This window comes from Dendrobates tinctorius, unplaced genomic scaffold (genome assembly GCF_039654945.1).
Source record: "Dendrobates tinctorius isolate UK_male_01 unplaced genomic scaffold, ASM3965494v1 ptg000138l, whole genome shotgun sequence".
Classification (NCBI taxonomy): domain Eukaryota; kingdom Metazoa; phylum Chordata; class Amphibia; order Anura; family Dendrobatidae; genus Dendrobates; species Dendrobates tinctorius.
The window spans coordinates 26,163,697-26,184,444 of NW_027361806.1; the positions used below are offsets into that span (position 1 = coordinate 26,163,697).

The 20,748-nt window shown below is 42.1% G+C and overlaps 1 protein-coding gene across 21 annotated transcripts in view; it reads left to right on the forward strand.

The window, feature by feature from the left end:
• The window catches only part of ADGRL2 (adhesion G protein-coupled receptor L2), a 218,755-nt gene extending 209,307 nt beyond the window's left edge, over positions 1-9,448 (forward strand). For 4 of the 21 annotated variants that reach the window (XM_073544870.1, XM_073544872.1, XM_073544873.1 and 1 more), the window contains 5 exons: positions 1,527-1,655; positions 2,010-2,106; positions 4,651-4,779; positions 5,467-5,484; positions 8,008-9,448. In XM_073544870.1, coding sequence (XP_073400971.1) covers positions 1,527-1,655; positions 2,010-2,106; positions 4,651-4,779; positions 5,467-5,484; positions 8,008-8,762 — 1,128 coding nt within the window. In that variant the 3' untranslated portion in view covers positions 8,763-9,448. Of the gene's footprint in view, positions 1-1,526; positions 1,656-2,009; positions 2,107-4,650; positions 4,780-4,982; positions 5,064-5,466; positions 5,519-7,375; positions 7,415-8,007 lie in introns of all 21 variants that reach the window. The other 17 variants (XM_073544871.1, XM_073544890.1, XM_073544874.1 and 14 more) reach the window with 10 other exon arrangements.
• The last annotated feature ends 11,300 nt before the right edge of the window (positions 9,449-20,748 follow it).

Sequence of the window (20,748 nt, forward strand, 5' to 3'; positions counted from 1 at the left end):
CTTGGTGTTATTCAAGACTATTAGTTGCTACAAATGCGTTTTGGTCATTTTTTATAGGTTTTGTCCCAATTTGCATCCAAGCCCTAATAATTGGGGTCAGAGCCATTTGACGGTGTTACCTGGCGCAAAAATCAGTTTTTAAGAATTCTGCTAATGGTGCTGCTCAGTATTATAACTGAAACCCATATTGAATATATACAGGATATATTTTAATTTCTACCTTTACTTTCTCCTGTTTTCGTCTCTTTGCTACCAGCCCACTTATTTACTTGCCTTTTTTGTGGTTTCTGGTCATCTTTCCTTACCCACTCCAGCAGGCTTAGTGCTGGCACCCGCATGCTCTCTCTCGACAATTTGGTGGTCTATCTAAGACCTGCTTCATAGAGACCATAAACCATATGGATCTGCTCATGCATTGGGTTCTTCTCTGGGACACACACAGAAGATTCCCACATCCATAGGATCCACATTCTAATGGTCATGATATCACTTGATGTTCAACCATTGACTGAAAGGTGAAAGATCTAGGGAGGCCCATTTACTCATGAACGGGAGAAGAAATAAGATGTTGGTTATGTGATGGCCCATCGCATCTCAGGACCGGAGATCTAACATTATTATTCACTACAGATCTCAGAGTTTGTGCCATTACTCAATTCACTTCTTTAAAGTGATCTCCATTTAATGATGCAGTAGAAGATCAGAGAGTAACTGCTATGAGGACCATGCTCTTCTTTGTGTAGTTAAGTGTAGGGCTTGACCGGCCTTCCAAAACAAAAAATGCCTCATCGATGGCGGGCCAAGATCATCTATGCACCTCTCCTAGTCTATGTGACGTGTGATAACGAAATAAGTCTGCGGGCTAATTACCTCTCCTAGCAAGGGAGTATCTGTTATTGTGATCATTCCATCATTAGGGGTCCCCATAGTCAAACCACTACCAGTCATGAAAACCGAGGGAGAGTCGGACATTGTACAGTATGTTGTTTTTTTTTAGCCCCTTACACTGTACCATTTTATCCAGCATTTTTTCGGAACATGCGACATAGACCCCCGGACTCGTCCTCAATTGCAAATATGAACAGAACCTTATATTAGAGGTTAATTGGATACTTTTACTCATATTTCTAGACATTTTTTAATCTTTTCGCTTTTTATCTTAATTTTTAAAGATCTGTATTAATTTGAATTGTAATTTTTTTTTTATGGTGGAGAGATCCATAATAATTCCAAGCGGGTGCCAGCTCCAGCCTAAAGTAGCTTTGCCGTGATCCTTTGAATTCCAGTTCAGTCAAAAGTTTAGCTAATGAAAGAAACTTTTATATTTCATTATGACCCTGGAGAGCGGCTGCACAAGACAGATGCTAATTAAGTTCTCGAAGAATGTCAGCTGCTACTTTTGTTGACTGTGCCGCAGTAAATCAATGGCCGAATAAACAAACCCATTAAAAACCGCTAGATGAAAGGGCCCGCGTTTCGCTTTCATGCCGTTTCTACCTATTTTAAATAGTATATTCGTTTCGCAGGTACGCAAGGAGTACAGCAAGTGTTTCAGGCACACTTACTGCTGTGGTGGTCTTCCAACCGAAAGCCCTCACAGCGTGGTAAAAGCTTCAACTGCGAGAACCAGCGCTCGATATTCCTCTGGCACCCAGGTAACAAAGAAGTTGACAGCGTTTTTAATTAACCTTATTTATAGCAACCCTTTAGAGACTCACAGTTCAGATACACTAATTGTCTCCTCATTACAGTGATCTAGACGGCAAATTCGGCAGGTTTTTCCTCCCGTCGTTTTTCCCGAATTGAGTTTTTAGATACTTGCTGCAGGTCTGTCTGATTTATGCAATATTCCCCACCCCGGTTACCCTATTCCGTAATAATCACTTAGAATACGGCCGGGCTGTGACTGCAGAGACGGTAATTACCGGGCGATGAGTATTTTCAGCTGCTAATTGAGCAATGCACAAAAATAAAGGCCCAAAAATGAATTCTTTTTTTTTTGCCAACAGAGTCGGATAAGAAGAATGTGGAACGACACAGTGAGGAAGCAATCCGAATCTTCCTTTATCTCAGGTGACATAAACAGCACATCCACACTTAACCAAGGTAAGTGCCCTCACTGCATTGCCGTCCCCCGATACGTTCATTTACGTCGCTCTTGTCGATAACGCTTGTCGCATCAGGGACGTCCAGAGTGTTGTATTTTCATGTAGTTTTTCCCGATTTGGCATCTGACAGTGGTGGCCTCAACGTAGAATTTCCATGAACAAAATTTTGGCCAATAGAGAAAAATAAAATTGTGGTAGAGATTCCCTTGTCTCCCCCGGTTCCAAGGCCTGGCCTACACTGCGACCTTGGCACCATCCATAGCTATAAAATGCAGAATATGCACCCTCAGCAGCTGCTGACTGCGAGTTTGGCCATGATCAATGTCTCCTGCCCCCCACCCTGACCCCATACACATTGGCACTTAATTCAGCCGCGCAGCCACTCTCATAATTGGGGGAATGGAGTACGCCGTTGCCAGACTCCTGTTGCCGCATTACCTTCCCTGAGAGCAAAAGGATCAGGACGTTCCCGATCCTTCTTTCCCCGGCATTGTGTGTCTGGAAGAGTTGGGAGTGATAGGCGCCCAGAATCAGGTTGGGGGAGTTCAACCAACTGTATTGGAGACTTCAATGTGATTAGTTAAAAAAGGCTAAAAATGATATTTTATGCCTCCATCTTTGACTTGTCGCACAGGGATCGAAATCATTTACAGTAATTAGTCGACTGACATTGTAGATTAGATGTTTATTGGCCAATTGTCGTAAGAGACTTTTTACTTATGTTTTTTATTTTTACTCATTATTTGTCCATAAAGAGGACCTGTCACTTGCCATAGATGCCATTTTTTTTCACCCAGTGTGAACGACGCTGTTCTCCAGAATCCGACAATATTTTTCTTTTGTTTGCACCTCTCCGTTCCCTAGACATATAGACATATCCCCCTAGTCATAACCCCCACATTGCCTGCACGTAAATCTAGTCTTTATAGCCAAGTGGGCGTGGGCCTAAACTGCCCATGTAGAAAAGTTGAGGACCACACCTTCTTGTTAAAAATAAACCAAATTTTGCTGATTATAAGAAGCACCCCAAATTTTGAGGAGCAAAATAGGAAAAAAAAACACTTTTTTTTTTTTTTTTTTTAAATAAAATGGTGGTGTTTATAATCCAGATCTCAACACGTGAGATCTCAGAATCCCGAGATCTTGGTGCCGAGATCTCCATCTGCGCATGCGCCACCCCCGGACGGCAGCCATTTTCCCAGAGTCCAGTCCACCGCATAGGAAACCATGTAACTGCGGAGGTTCTGGGCTTTCACAAGACTTCGGCAGAGCCCCCCCTGCAGCGGCGCGCCGCACTGCACATCTGGATACCCCCTCATCCCAGCCTGCGGCCGGTAAGATATGTACACATTCTAAGACGCACCCCCATTTTACCCCCAAATTTGGGGGAAAAAAGTACATCTTACAATCCGAAAAATACGGTATTCACATGCGTGGAAGAGGTGGTATATCTCCAGAGAGGAGCATGAAAAATGCCGGATTCAGGAGAACGGCGCCATTTACTCCAGGTGAAAAAAAATATATACACATTTATCACAAGTGCCGCGTCTTCTTTATGAACTCGCAAGGTTTTGTATATTGTAGATAAAAAGTATCAAAATTAGATCTTTGTGTTTGATAAATATAAATCTATTGATCGTTTCTATTGATTGTGTTGTTTGAAGTCCGGCTATAGCTAGTAGCAGAGATCCTGCAAACTAATTTTATCATTTTTCTGTCATTTTATCCTCGTACTCTGTTAATATTTTTTCTTTCAATCGTCCCGCTCTCTTTTCAGCGCTAGACGTCGTTTTTTTAACAGCCGCCGATTGTATTTGATGAGATGTTGGAATTTGTTTTATATGTTTTTGTTTGTTTGTTTTTTTCCTTTTTGGTTTTATTTGTGTTTAAACATTTGCTTGGCAGAGTGTCCGCCTTTCGCAGCATGTCCCTTTGCATAATGCAGTGCCCTTTTTGGAAAATTATATCTTGCTTTCTCCATATTTGTTTCTCTTTTTTTCCCTTCTTATTTTTGCCATTCTTTTTTTTTTTTTTATTAACACAGATGTTTCCATTAGGGACTATCCCAGTGCTAAAATATTCATTAAAGATAGAATTCCCTCATCACTGGCAAAAAAAAAAAAGAAATGGGGCTAAGTATTTTTTTTTTTTCCTAGCTGCAGCATCTTGAAGCATTACGTCAATTTCCATGGCTTTAATTACCCTTCTTGTCTGACAGTAATTCTGTGTAAATTATTAAATGTCACTCTTGGATGGTGTTTACTTTAGGGATTTTTTGAGAGCACCTGTGAATTAGCAGAACTTTGCCACAATGCTCCATTTTCTCCTACAAATTAGCTGTTGGAGTCGAATCCCGTCGGTGGAGCAGAGTTTTTATTTGACGAGCGCAGAGCCTCTCATCAACACCTTTTGCCCATTATTATTATTTTTTTTTCCCATGTGTTTTATTTTATTTTTTGGGGGATAGAGGGCTGTTTGTGCTTCTCGACGTCACATGAAAACTGATGTTTTTATTTATTTTTATTTTTTTTCTTTATCTTAGGAATGACTGGCAATTATCTACTAACAAACCCTCTTCTTCGACCCCACGGCACTAACAACCCCTATAACACACTGCTCGCCGAAACTGTTGTATGTAATACCCCTACTGCTCCTGTGTTTAACCCACCAGGTGTGCTTCTACTTAATTCATTCATTCTGTCACTCACCACGTTCCTTAAGATGAAACTTTGTAGACCTGCAGTTCTTTCTCTGTCCTAAGTATTAACAGACATGCAGCGCTGTCTATGCCGGCCTTACACCAAAACCCAACCTGCACTATAATATAGTGTTGTTACCGGTATTTACCTATCATTATCCATGTTTTTAACACAGGTGGCATAAATCTTAATATACTATTTCAGGACTGACACTGAAGGTCCAAGAGTCCACCATCAAGATATATTTCCCGTAGAGGTACAGCTCTCTATATATTAGGCTTTCGGGAAGTTTACTTTATGGAATAGATGTAGACTTTTTGCACCTTGGCATGAAGCATTGTGCAAAACTCACCGGCACAGACTATAGTATAGTGCAGCTCCAAGCCGGTCTATAAACCGTACACCGATTTCTTACAATTTTTTTTTTTTTATATATATATATATATAATACTTTCTTAGTATTAGTACACCTGTGTAGTTGTGTTAGTGTTAAGTGTGTGTTATATATTGATGTATAAAAAGTAATTATTTCTCATCCGTTCTGCTGATTGTAAAGCGTGTAACAGTGTATCACTTACTTCGATTTTTAACGTTAGTCTGTCCTTTCTGTTCTCTCGTTTTTTTTTTTTGTTTTTTTCTTACTTTATGCTTTCCTCTAGCGAACTACAGAGAGACAAGTATGGGAGTAAAACTTAACTTTGCCTATCAAATGTAAATTTTTTCAGCATGGTTTTTAAACAGGCACATTAAAAACATAATTCTCAATCATGAACTCAGCGGGGCAAGTGGTTCACAATCTGTAGCCAAAGTCTCAGTCTTATCAATTTCCAAATTGAATCTGGACGCTTTTTTTTGTCTCCATTTGGATAACAGCAATGGATATACTGCAAACTCAGTTGGTAATATATTGGCAATGCTGAAATAATTTGCTGTTTTTTTTGTTTTTTTTTTTAATAAAAGGAGTGCTGCCAAGCAGAAATGTTTTATTTGCTTTACATTCCTACATCCCCACAAAACTCTTGCTACAGGCTAAACTTCCAGCAACTTACCTGATAAAAAAAAGCCTCTATAAATGGGGGAAACATCGGACCCTCCGCACTGTAAAGTACTGGCTTTTACTAATGTCATTTTTTCACCAACTTATCTGCAGTTATAAGATTTTTCTGGTGAAACTCTCAATTTTCTAATGATATTAAAAAGATACTATGGTATTGATCTAATTTTTTTCCAAGAAAAAGCCTGTTTAGCAACGCTCATTGATTTCAGCCATTAGTTTTGCACACTTTCCAGTCTGCACAGTGCAGAATATTATTTTTCTTTTTGTTACAGAATTTGCTTTGGTTTTAATCCGTTCTATATTGATCAAGCTTCTCATATCACAGTGACGTCATCTGAACAAAAATATATAGACGTGCATCGATAGACCAAAAGAGAGAGAAAAAACTAAAATGCAAGTTGGTCCAAAGTCTGAAAAGTCTCCTGTAGCATTCCGAAATGTGGATGGAAAGAAACAAAAAGCTGGGCGGCAAAAGTCCCCTTTTTAAGTTTATTTTTTTTTAGCTAGCCGGACGACATTTCTACAGGAGTAGACGGAGAAGTTGTGCAATGATGTTCAGCCGCGGTGTTTGCAGGATTTAATAGAGAACATGCTTTATAGTGAAGCCATTCTTGGAGCAGCTGATGGCAGAGCTTCTGTATTACTACTTTTATCTATAAATTATATAAGACAAGAAAACAATCATCTGAAAATTGAAACTTTGGAATGCTGCACCCTTTTCTCACTCCAGCCAGTTTGCATTTTAGAGCCTTGTGGATGGGCTGCAGCCTTAAGCATGGTGATCGTGGTAGCCATGTCTCCCATTGTTCCATTCTCCTCCGAGCCGTGCATAATATGCAGTAGCTTCACGATGGGCTGGCTATTTGCAAAATCTAAAATAGTAAAAAAAAAAATAATAATAAAAGTGATCACTTTTGTCTTCTCCATCTTTTTCTTAGCCATGTGATATCCACCCGTTCCGAGCTGTACTTTTTTCTTTTTTTTTTCTTCCATTTCTTCTTTTTCCTTTATTGTATTCATAAAATTAATGTGTTCCATGCATCGTTTTTGTCTACAACCCAGAGCATGTTTCTTTCCATAAGGAGACCATTCCGCCCACATGCCCAGTAGACTTTTTGCCAGTTTCGTACATGAGAAAGCATGGCAGAGACGTCTTCTCATTACTACATCCAGTATTTATTTGGTTAATTTCTGTGAACCATGCTTACAGAAATTCCTGGCATTTCTGCATTTTGACCTTGGTGCCCAATGCTCACCCTGAGCTTTTAACACTTTAATTAGCCGGTGTGGTTTCATTCGGCAGAATCACAGACGACCGGGCTGCTGGCAAACTCTTGACTTCTAAAAGCCCGGAGCCGGCAGATAGAATATTACCGAACATTAACCAGAAACCGAAATCTGTTTTTTTGCTAGTAATCTTATTTGCTGAACCCTTGCTCTGAATAAGTTGCTGAGAAACTTAGTAATCCATCTTGTTTCAATAAATCGTTTTACTTTCTTTTATACATCAGCTACACTTAGCCCAGATAGCCTGAGCAGACAGACATAATGTGAGTGTGCACAGTGAGTCATTTCCACCTGCTCCGTCATGTCGTGGATGATGCTTGTGGGACCTCGTTGTCTCTTGTGTGAAAGGTGGCTGTCCTTTGTTTCTCATGATGTCCGTGTATTTGTCCATTTTCCATTCTTTATTCTTTTTCTTTTTTTTTCATTTTTTTTTTTTGCACCCCAGATAAAGGGAAACATTAGAGACATCGTTAACTTAGTTGCTTGCCAGTTTGTTGGTTTATGTTGTACATTTGCCTTTGATTTTATGTATCTGTTTATTTATTTTTTATATCTATATATTATTTTTAATTTAGTGTTGTTTAGGACAAATTAGATTCTGAAATAGTTCTGAGAAATAATCCGTTTTAAAGAATTGAAATCCTCGAATCTTTACTACATCCCCGGCGCTACATTGACTCAATGTGGTGCTCACTTTAATATCGACGGGAAAACAAAAGGAGTCAACGAATGTCTGTATCCAAAAACTTTGTCCTAGACGACATTAAAACATTTTTTGTAGCTAAAATGTTTGGCTGTTTTAACAAAATGTCCCCTAAACTGTGAATATTTTTTCTTTCTTTTCGTTTTCTTCCAGGACATTCACTGAACCATGTCAGGGATTCAAGTGCCATGGATACTCTACCGCTAAATGGTAACTTTAACAACAGCTACTCTCTACGGAACGGGGACTACGGTGACGGAGTGCAAGTTGTGGACTGTGGACTAAGTCTGAATGACACGGCATTTGAGAAAATGATCATTTCAGAACTAGTGCACAACAACCTGCGGTGTAGTAGCAAGAACCACAATTTGGAGAGAGCCCTACCTGTCAAAACTGTTATCGGGGGAAGCAGCAGCGAAGATGACGCCATTGTTGCTGATGCTTCCTCTTTAATGCACGGTGACAACCCCGGGCTGGAACTTCACCACAAAGAGCTAGAAGCACCACTTATCCCTCAACGGACTCACTCTCTTCTGTACCACCCACAGAAAAAAGTGAAGACCGAAGGAACGGACAGCTACGTGTCGCAGTTGACCGCCGAAGCCGATGACAATCTTCAATCCCCAAATAGAGACTCCCTGTACACAAGTATGCCCAACTTACGGGACTCTCCTTACCCAGAGAGCAGCCCCGACGTCGAAGAGGATTTATCACCCTCTAGGAAGAGTGAAAACGAGGACGTTTACTACAAAAGCATGCCAAATCTTGGAGCTGGACACCATCTTCAAATGTACTACCAGATAAGCAGGGGCAACAGCGATGGTTACATTATCCCCATAAACAAAGAAGGCTGCGTCCCCGAAGGCGATGTCAGGGAAGGACAGATGCAGTTAGTCACAAGTCTTTAATAAAAAGTGGCTTTAGGAGTACAAATGGCTCTTGCAGGTATTACAAGACTCAAATTTCTTCGACTGAGGCCACCTTATTTGTGATCGGCAGACTAGTAAGGACTCGCAGCTCTCCATTGTGTAGGAAAGTGATGGACATTTTTCAGTTCTGTGAATTTTTTTTAATAAATTAAAAATTAAAAAAAAAACAAAAACAAAAAAACTTTGTATATACACAGAGTATACTAAGATTATTTGTTACAAAGCAAAGAGGTACCAACATGGTATTTAAAATATCTGCTGCTGAAATAAAAAGACTTTTTGGAGGAAAATTAATACATCGGCAAATTGGCCCCGTTTGCTGCAGCAGCTCCAGAACCTGATTTGTGAATATGGTTGCCATTTTGTGAGGCCCGCATTGTATTATATACAAGATGTGGGCTCCGAAATCCTGTGGGATCGATTTACTGTACCATACTGTTTGAGTAGTCTGCAGGATTTTTTTTAATTTTTTTTATTTTTGTTTTTATTTTTCCTCACTGCAGATCCTTTCCATTAAGGCAAAAATTAAAAAAAAATGAAGAAAAAAAAAAACATGTCTAACCACTAGCAATCAAGCCACTGGCCTTATTTCATATGTTTTCTCAACTGTACAATGAACTGTTATCATGGAAAAATAATGGCAAAATAAATTCTATTTTGTTCTATTGCTAGGGTGAAATACATTTGTGTCCAACTTGAAAAATGTCGATGAAAAATCCTTTTGAAATTGACAAAAAAATATTGTGAAAAATCTCGATTGCACAAAGCGGTTTTAATTTTAATTTTTTTTTTATAGGAGCTTGTTTAATGTGGTATTAAATGAGGTGATTCTAATTCATTATTGCTTTTTTTTTTTTTTATGAAAATTTTAGTCCCCGTCAATATTTCATTTGTTTTGTTTTTTTAATTTGATGCCAAATGCATTTTTTTTTTTTTTTTTTAGAAAGCCGTTATTGTATATTCAGGAGCCATTGTTGCCGTTAATTGCACAAATTTGGTAAATCTGGCAAATTATTGAACAGGGATTCTTGGCACAAAGCTAATTCTATAAATTCTGAGAGCGGTGCCCAACCGATATAAATATATATATTTTTTTTTTTAAGTAACAGTCTGGAATTTTACTCCATGATCTTTTCTGCCTATGTTTAGCCATTAATTTATTTTATAATTAAAGCAATGTGTACATTTTCAGTGAAAATTTTCGTTTTTCTTTTTTTTTTCTTTTTTAGCTTCAGCTGTTGATACGAGCCCATCACTAATATCCAATGTAAAGATTAACACCTGTTTGACAGTAAATAAATGTGAATTTTTTTTTCAAAAATGCTACTGCTGTTTTTATGGTTTGTAGGGCTGAATCAGGCTGTTCCCAGAGTCCCTTGATGACTTACTGTAGGGATAGTGAGAAACGAGCAAACTTGACAATAAAACCTCTTTACTTTTGTAAGGAAAGTCTTCTATCTGTTACTTGCGCTACATTTACTGAAAGTCTTGAGTACTTTTGATGCCTTTAAACCCTTTTATTTTGCCCTAATTTTTTTTTCTTGAAATTGTCCTTCAATAGATTATTAACCCTTTCGTGTGTTCAGCATTAAAGGGGTCGTTTTAGATGTTTTCCCGTAACTTCGCCGGTTCGCCACTCTTGTCCATAGACCGTGTCCGCTTCTACAGCTCGATTTGAATTCGCTTTCTACAAGATTGGCGATCCTTCTGGAAAAAGGGCCATGTCTTCTTTCTTATATCATACAACCTCTTTAGAGTGATGACCTGTCGATCAATCGGATGTTTCATCAAAGGGTGGTCCGCTCCTGGGACCAAGGATGAAGAAGCCGCCGCTAACCGGAGTGTTACAGTAGTGATACATCTATTGTCAATGCGCATGATGCCGTACCTCAGCCCGGAGAACTTTATTAGGATTGGCAACAGTACCAGACAAAGCCAAAGATGAGATGTGGCGACATGACCCCTTCTGATTACGCATCGTTGGTGGCCATTAATGTCAAAACTTACAAAGCTGCTTTGATTTTTAGGAACAGTAATAGCAATGCTTCTATCTACTTTCGTCATGATCAGGAGTCCAGACCACAATAGACTATATGAGGATCACCAGCTTCATCCACTCCGGATCACATTAAGGTTCTTCAGCTGAGCTAGACGTCCCTTTTCTACTTTTGGATTTCTGGATCTTTTTAAGCCCAACCAAGAGCAACCTCGAGCGGTCACTGTGCTCTGAAGCCCGAGTGGCCCCAGCTCATTAAATGTTCAGCTTTGGTGGCGTTGCTTTTAATATTTGCTGTTAATTTTTTCCAGAAGGTGTTTTCACCCATTTGGGGCATTAGACTTGTGTGTGATTCTTTGGCTTCATGAGATTCTACAGATTGTGTCATTTTGGCTTCATTCTCTACATGAACTGCACGAGTTGTTACATTTCCTGTTCTGTTCTCTAATTATAGCAAAAATAACTGGACGTCCTTCATAAGAAGATGAAAGTCAAAAGGGTGAAACAAATCTCAAAGACCTCAGGAAGAGTTGGAGATTCCAGACAACACAAAGCCCACATCCCCTAACCTTCAAAATGTTAAACATTGAGACGTATTATAAAGACAAGATATTTGTTGTACCGATCCTGAGTTACATCCTGTATTATACTCCAGAGCTGCACTCACTATTCTGCTGGTGCAGTCACTGTGTACATACATTACTGATCCTGAGTTACCTCCTGTATTATACTCCAGAGCTGCACTCACTATTCTGCTGGTGCAGTCACTGTGTACATACATTACATTACTGATCCTGACTTATATCCTGTATTATACTTCAGAGCTGCACTCACTATTCTGCTTGTGCAGTCACTGTGTACATACATTACATTACTGATCCTGACTTATATCCTGTATTATACCCCAGAGCTACACTAACTATTCTGCTGGTGCAGTCACTGTGTACATGCATTACATTACTGATCCTGAGTTACCTCCTGTATTATACTACAGAGCTGTACTCACTATTCTACTGGTGCAGTCACTGTGTACATTCATTACATTACTGATCCTGAGTTACATCCTGTGTTATACTCCAGAGCTGCACTCACTATTCTGCTGGTGCAGTCACTGTGTACATACATCACTGATCCTGACTTATACCCTGTATTATACCCCAGAGCTGCACTCACTATTCTGCTGGTGCAGTCACTGTGTACATACATTACATTACTGATCCTGAGTTACATCCTGTATTATACTCCAGAGCTGCACTCACTATTCTGCTGGTGCAGTCACTGTGTACATACATTACATTACTGATCCTGAGTTACATCCTGTATTATACCCCAGAGCTGCACTCACTATTCTGCTGGTGCAGTCACTGTGTACATACATTACATTACTGATCCTGAGTTACATCCTGTATTATACCCCAGAGCTGCACTCACTATTCTGCTGGTGCAGTCACTGTGTACATACATTACATTACTGATCCTGAGTTACATCCTGTATTATACCCCAGAGCTGCACTCACTATTCTGCTGGTGCAGTCACTGTGTACATACATTACATTACTGATCCTGAGTTACATCCTGTATTATACTCCAGAGCTGCACTCACTATTCTGCTGGTGCAGTCACTATGTATATACATTACTGATCCTGAGTTACATCCTGTGTTACACACACAAAATATTGACTGTTCCAGCAGAATACTGAGCGCAGCTCTGGCGTATATTTTTTCTCTGTGAAATGGTGGATAATTCTCCGTTGTAATGTTCTTCAGCCGATGGTGAATCTACCTCTCCAGTGTAGCTTTAGAGCCTTTCTTGGTTGTGGCGTGCAGCAGGAAGGTGGTTTTTACCTGAGTTGGATAAACCAAGGTTAGAAACCTAGAGGACTAGAAGGATCAGACTGTTTAAATGTTTTTCTTTTTTTGTTACGTTTGTAGCCATCGATACAATTATTTGCGTGTAGCTGTATACACAAAACAATGGAATATTCTGAGTTTATTTTTCAAAGTATTGAAGCAAAATCAACAAGTGTTTGTCCAGATGGACGTCTCCTATCCAGTAAATGTTCATCGCTTTTCGGGACAGGGCTTCATATTAATCCTGTCATGAAGGGAATTTTCTCTTGTGCTTCTTGCCAGCTCTTGCTGAGAATTGCACTTTGCATGATCTGCCGAGAGGGCACGGGGAGGTGACGCCGTCCCTGAGGGTACCGCGGGCAAATACACCGGACTTTGCTCCATTTGCATGACAAAGTGGAATATCTTTGTGCTGCCGACGGTTTTATAATGCTGAACCCCATGGAGCGGGATGAGATGGAGCGGTTAGGGCCCCTGTATGTATGGTGAGGCCGAGTACATGGAGCTTGAATGGCCCGTGCTGGGGTCTCATTAGCCGTGTGGGGAGGACGTGCCATGATTGTCTTCTCTCGGGTGCAGAATGGTGCCGTAGATTTAAGGGCATCGTCTTACAGGTCTGTGCATTCGGGTCATGAGGTCCACCGCTGAAACTTTAAAGGTGAGAGAAGTCACTGGGTTTTTATAATTTGGGAAATAGATTGTGAATTAAAAAGAAATGTCCAAGGTGGGATCAAAATAAAAGAAAGAATATTACTTTCCTCAATTCTCTCTACCTATCACAGTCCGACGCTGCCCGGTCCCCCACCAATCTCTACTACCAGCTGTAGAAAGGACCACTGCAGCCAATCGGTGGCCACAGAGGTGACTTGCTTCCATAAATGACTGACTGCAGCGGTCATTTGTATCTGCGTCGGGTTGTCATCCCAGCAGTAGAAAGTGATGACCAATTGGGAACCATCGGACCATGAGTGATGGGGGACTGGTGAGGGGAATATTTCTTATTTGACATTTTAAAGTCATTCTTAGCATCTTGAAAAGAAATAACTTGTGTGTGTGGTCTGCAGAGATCACTCGGCTTTATTTATGGCATAAATCGGTAATATTCAGTGACGGAGGCAACTAAAGCTGACCGGTGGTGGTTTATCCTGTGAGACAATAGGTTTTCCATGGAACAACCTTCACTTCTACGCAAGTATTGCTGAAGCTGGAACATTCAGGGCTCAGAATAACAAAGATAGAGACGTCATAGGAAGCGACATTGTCAGAGAGGTCTCCTCCACCTACAAACCTTGACACCTTTACATTATGAAGAGAGTACCACCGCATGATTGGAAAGGACCACAGGGCGGTGGCACCATAATATCCAATTATTGAGTAGATACATTCTCGTTTGATCCGGTAAGATACTTATGTTATTGCATCTGCTCATCAGACCCCTAAGATGCTGAACGTCCCGGGAGTTAGGTTCTACGTAGCACAATCTCTTAAGTCAACCGATCTGGTGCTGCCATTTCTCACGCCTGTTTCCAATGAGTTGCATTTGTAGATCACGTTTCGTAGAGGCTGGCTCATTTTTTGGTAGTTTGGACCTTTAAACAAAGTTTTCATTATGAACACAACCTATTTCAGATGATCAGTCCTGTAGGGCGGCACAATCGCTATAACCCCTAAACGTTGCCTTATGGTACCTCTGTATAGTGTTAGATCATGTAGCTATTGTCCCCAAATAAAAGTGATTCATTATCAACTGCAGGACGCTAGGGGGTTGTACGGAGCCATATTACACCCACGTGCAGAGCGCCTAAGGGTCAGCTTATGGCAATGAATCATGGAGTCCCTTGCCTTTCACCAACCACGACCCTCTTAATCCAAACCTGTAAAGGTAAATGGGACCCTTGTAGTAGTAAGGCCGGGATCACACATTCAAGGAATTCGGCCGAGTCTCGCATGCTAATACCCGGCACTACCGCCGGCACTTGGATCCGAGCGTGGGGCTGCATAGCAATACATGGAGCCGCTTGCTCTGCTCCCAAGTGCCGGCGGCAGTGCCGGGTATTAACAATGGAGACTCAGCCGTATTCCTCGCATGTGTGATCCCGGCCTAAGGGTGGAACGTCATGTGGACACAATACTCGTCAGCAATTTCCCCATTTGATTCCCAAATGAATAGGACCTTCTGATTTCACTTCACGGCATAACTCTGTGGAAGCTTGGTGGGAATAATAAGGTTTTAATGAAACTTGGAGAACCTTCCACACCTTCATGTACGAGAGCAGGCGGCCGGTGAAATTCTGATGGTTTTGTTAATTATATGGTGTATTGTTTGGGCCTTATGCCCCTTCTTGGGCATATTACTCTTGGTCGCTGACGAAACAATTTCATACGCCAAGCGGCAAAATTCTGAGTGAGTCTCGGAAGTGGACAGATTCAAGCCAGTCACCAAGTATAGGAATTTCTCTCTGACATTTTCATAACCTAAGCAGAAGAATGACCCAGGTTTGATGATGTGTGAACCATGTCCCATGCTGCAAAGCATCACGCATGGCTGCAAAATGAAGGCTTTGTTAGGTGTTTTTTGGGGAGGAATTTTTCCACAAGACTCTGTTCTCACCGTGTATAAATACCAAGCGAGTGGAACAGTTCTGTAATGCTTCCGAGGGTCCCTTCATGGCACAGGCCAACCATGACTTTCCCCTTCCCTTCCAACGAAGATCAGAAAGGAACGTTCTGGTCGTAAATTCTTACAATCTTTGTGCTGAAAGACGGATACATTTCTTGAACGTTCTCCAACCCAAATATTTAATCTTCAGACTTCTCAAAGCCATTTAAAAGCTCTTAAAATATAAAAGCCTCTACTAAAAGTGTCAGCGATTGTGCCGTGCGAGAGTTTCCATCCCGATCTGCTCGGGGCCGGAGCCGGGCGACTTCTTGTGTTTATACAATCGCTTCTCCGTGATGTAAAGATTTTCCCTAAAAGGAAGTGAAATTCTCACGGCTCGTCCTTCCCGATGTGTATAATATACTGTCAGACATCAGCGGCGCGTCCTACAGCCGGTCACCTCGATGAAGGTTTGCCTCCGATCAGCCGGAATGAATTCTTTTCACAGCCTGCCAACAAATCAACTCGGTTTGCTCCAGTCGTATCTTCTTACTGAGCAGCCGTACACTCGCATTCCCGTGGATTTGCTCACCTAACACTAATTTCTATAAGAATATGGCGCGTCCAGTCCCTCGGGAAGCGATTGTCTTCCATGCTTTTTATTGGTCGAATCGCTTGTAATGGGGCACCCCGGAAAGTGACGGGGGGTGACCTTCTCATCTCGGTGCTGAAGCGTGAATCTTGTGGTTACAGAGGCAGCTGGAACTGTTACGGTGAGGAATGATGATTTTTCGCTTGCTACCTAACATCTCCTGTCTCCGTGCCATTTATCTGCCGTAATGTACACTGTTGACTTTCCTGTGACCTGCGCTGCTGTTTTATCACGAGGGGGTGGCGAGATTCCAGGGTCTGTCATATTCACAGTCAGGAGCCAGAGGAAAATTGGAAAATGCAAAAACTGGTATTAAATAAAGCAAGGGAGCGGTCCGATGCCGATATCCACCGCGGTGGCTGTTACTCAGGTATCTGCGCTGCACATCTACTTATACATGGCAAGGGGAAGTGTTACTTAAAGGGATTCTCCAGTCATAGAAAATCTTTAAAGGGGTTGTATGTACCCTATTAGTGGACTCTGAATACAGAGTGGACCCACAATCAGAACCCTACTAGGCAGAATAGCCGCCATTCTGGAGTTCCCAACGCTTTAACCCCACTGATTTAAATGTGAACTGTGTAATACTTCACTTCTCCTGTGGTGGCGCTGCTGGGACATTGAGCTCTTACTAACTGAGGCCCTGGGGGTCCCAATACTATTATATGGGGGTTCATCTAAGGAAAAAGGTGTTATCCAAAGAGTACAATAGAGATACTCCAGTGACCAGAGGGTATTGATCAGTGTGTAACTGACTGTCGAGACCGTCACAATCACTGGTAGTTTTAGCTCCTTGTCTGAAAGGAGCGGCAGTGCACAGGTTCGACCCCCTCGCCACCACCACTCCATTCATTTTCTATAGGACGGCCGGAGGAAGCCGAGCGCGATACTTCACTTTCTCCGTCAGTCTCGTAGAGAATGAATAGATCGGTGGCCGACCATGTGCGCCGTTGTGCTGCAGCATTCACACAGGGCCAAAAGTGCCGGAAGGGGTCTCCTCAGTCAGACACCTGATGATCTAGAAGTGATCATGGTTGATAAGTTCTGGTAGCGGGAATAGTCCGGGGATCTTTGTATGTGCTGCGTTTATTACATTCCGTGCTAAGATCTCTGCTGTCAGCAATTCATTGTGGAGATCCAAACCCGACCCGAACTGGCTGAGACGTAGATGCCGTCACTTACAATGTATCACGGTGGGAACGTTCATCCTCCAGACAGAACCGGACAAGAGATTTGTGCTATAATGTAGATTCCCAGCCCTGATACATTGTAACAAACTGCGGTTCTGTGACCGTACACCTAGGCCTGGGCTTTTTTCAGTATCTAAATGTATCTTTCGCTCCACTGGAATCCTGAAAACAGCTCTAATTAGTAATCAGCCTCCTTGTTGATGGTTTCCAATTGTCATCATCTTGTCTCTGTGCTAATTGTATGATGCACTCAGATTTTCTGCTGTCACGTAGCCGATGTTCTGGGACAAATACAGTAGAGTGGAGCTTCACCGCGATGTTTGCCGTGTGACGATCATGGATATATTAAATGGTTGCATTCTGGCAATTATCGCAGGTCACTTGCATCTTGGCTCCATTGAGGTGAAGGTAACCTGTGTTTTTCCCCCACCAGTCGCACGGTCATACACCGCCGTGGAGTCCGCATCCTCCGTGATCTGTGCAGCTAGTGATTACTCCACCTATGTCTGCGGGGTGAACCCAACGGTGTTCTTCTACCGGCCACAAAGACTTGAGTGATCGGCGCAGCGACGACTGATAGGAGCGAAATGGTCACAGAATTCCAATTCTCCATGTAACAAACAGATTTCTCTTCTGTTATTTATAACTGAGTGCAGCAGAAAGCTTTATTTCGGGGGAGAGTAGGAGATCCGGGGGACACGGAAATCGGACCCTGCGGTGTTCACTGCTGGCGAAACTCTAAAGGCAGAATCCTAAGTCATCAAGATTTAATGGGAGATCATCCGAATATCATATATCATCATTGTCTGCAGGTCGGGAAGGATTCCGGTTCTACGGAGCGAGATCAAGATTGGGGAAAAAGCCGCTCACATAATATCCTGCAATCTGGAAAACATGGGAACGTGAGGGATTAGAAAGTGACCAAATGTTTAAATCAGCGACCGGTTGTGTCTCAAGCTCTTTAGAAAAAAACAAAATGAGTAATCTTAGTGGTAAACGTGAAAAGTGCAAGAAAAATAAGTATATTTTATACTCGTACTTTCATTTTAGGGAGAGGGTTCAGTAGGCTCATCATTACAGGGTGTATTGCAATGACCGAGTACACCTCTATATACAGTAAGTAACACAGGATCCACCATTCATAATAGGTGATGTCACAGCTCACCTCCTCCTCCTGTACAATGACTGATACCTCTATATACAGTACGTAACACAGGATCCACCATTCACAATAGGTGATGTCACAGCTCACCTCCTCCTCCTGTACAATGACTGATAACACCTCTATATACAGTACGTAACACAGAATCCACCATTCACAATAGGTGATGTCACAGCTCACCTCCTCCTCCTGTACAATGACTGATAGCACCTCTATATACAGTAGACAACACAGGATCCACCATTCACAATAGGTGATGTCACAGCTCACCTCCTCTACAATGACTAATATCACCTCTATATACAGTAAATAACACAGAATCCACCATTCACAATAGGTGATGTCACAGCTCACCTCCTCCTCTACAATGACTAATATCACCTCTATATACAGTAAATAACACAGAATCGATCATTCACAATAGGTGATTTCACAGCTCACCTCCTCCTGTAACATTGACCTTTGCACACACTCATTAGATGCCTCACTACAATAGATTGGGTCAGCTTCTGGCATATTGTGATATGGGATAAACACACAGCCCCTAAATTTGCAGAATACATTTTGCACAGAATCCTGTGTAACATTTCTCTTTAACCTTGTGTGCTATTTGATGCAGCGGTGGCAAATCCACATGTGCCGTCAGTGTCTGGTGGCCGAGGTTCTCGTCTTCCAGACAGCTGCGTGTACTGATCTTACACCCAGTTTTAGTCTCTATCATTAGGTAGAAAATCCCGATCATCACAATGTCCCAAACTTACAATTATTTTTTTAAAAAAAAGATACTGAAAGCATTTTTATGTTGCTGTGTCTTTAACAGATCCCCGTGGCTGCTGGGGTAAGTGATGGAGTCAGCGACTTTGCGCTTCGTTACAACTCTTAACAGTTTGGGCGTCTTGAGAGCACTGATTCTGATAACAACATAGCAGACAAGGCAGCCCATGACCAGACATGCCCTGCTCGCATTTGCCAGAATTGCCAGATGGCCAGTCCGGCCCACAACACTGGACCCCTCTATGGGAAGCCAGGAACTGCAGAATTCAGTGAGCAATCAGGCACCTTGCTACAGGGTTGTGGAAGCGCAGAAGAACAGCAGTGCTGAATATACAAACTCGCACTGTATTGTAGGAGTGGGGTGCAACACAGGATTAGCAGTGATGAGTTGGTTATCAATATCTTGGAAAGCAAAGTCGAGGGTGTGCACTAGACTAAGGGTCCTGTTACATTTAGCGATCCCGACAATGGTGCGACCCGGTCAGGATCGCTGGTGCATCGCTAAATGGTCGCTAGTGAGCTGCTACACAGGCAGATCTCACAGCGATGCAGCAGCGATAAGCGATCCGTCGGCGGTCGCTCTTACCTGTCACACCGCAGCGATGATGATGACTTCTGCCTGAGTCCATGTGTCGCTAGTCGGCGCCAGCCACACGCCAATGAGAAAAAAATGGCCCAGGACATTCGAGCGCAATCAGCGATATCCAGCGGGGGGGGGGGCGGTCGGAGGTACGTGTCACACAAAGCGAGATCGCCATGTGCAAAACGCCCTTAAGAGATGAGTTAGTCATCGGGAGCCTTAATAGCAGGACTGAGTTGATAGTAGACGCTGGTTGCCGGATAGCACACAGGTGCAGCTGGGTAGAAACTGGACACCTGTCTGGGGGAAGCCAAGTGGGAAGTGAACCTTGCCTCATGAAAAGCACTTGCTTGCAGAGTCCACTACTACCTGAATACTCAGGTGTGAAGGAGCTGCATGAGCTTGGTCTCAAAATACCTTGGATAACGATGGGTAATGAGTGACTAGCACATAGGGAGCCGACCTTAGTAGGAAGAGTCTGAGCCAGTGCTTCAGCTGGGACAGGGGACGTGTACCGTGGGGACGTCTTTCCTATTATCGCACTCTTTATTTGTTCTCATTATCTGTCTTTTTTTGTTTGCTGTGGAGCAGAATTTATCATTTCTGTGGTTTTTGTATCATAAGTCCTATTTTCTGTGCAGAGAGACACATTCATGTCCCGGTGACTATAGGCCGGTGAGTCTGACTTCTATACCAGGAAAGATCTTTGAACAAATTATTAAACAACATGTATGTCAATACCTGGATAAGAATGAAGTGATTAAACAGAGTCAGCATGGGTTTGTAACTAATAAGTCATGTCAGACTAACTTAATTTCCCTCTATGACGGAATCACCGATTGGGTGGATCAAGGAAATGCTGTAGATATAGTATATCTTGACTTCAGCAAAGCATTTGACAAAGTCTCTCATACAATCCTTATTGAAAAAATGACTAAGTATGGAATGGACAAGGCAACTGTTAGGTGGATTCATAACTGGCTTAGTGATCGGACCCAAAGAGTGGTCGTAAATGGCTGCACATCCAGTTGCAGTACCAGGGATCTTCTCACTTCCTCACTCCCCATGGCACACTTCCTTTATTTTGGACTCCCCTTTGGTTGATATGATGGCGACTGAAACATCCGCAATCCAAAACTATTGCAGTTCATCAATTACCA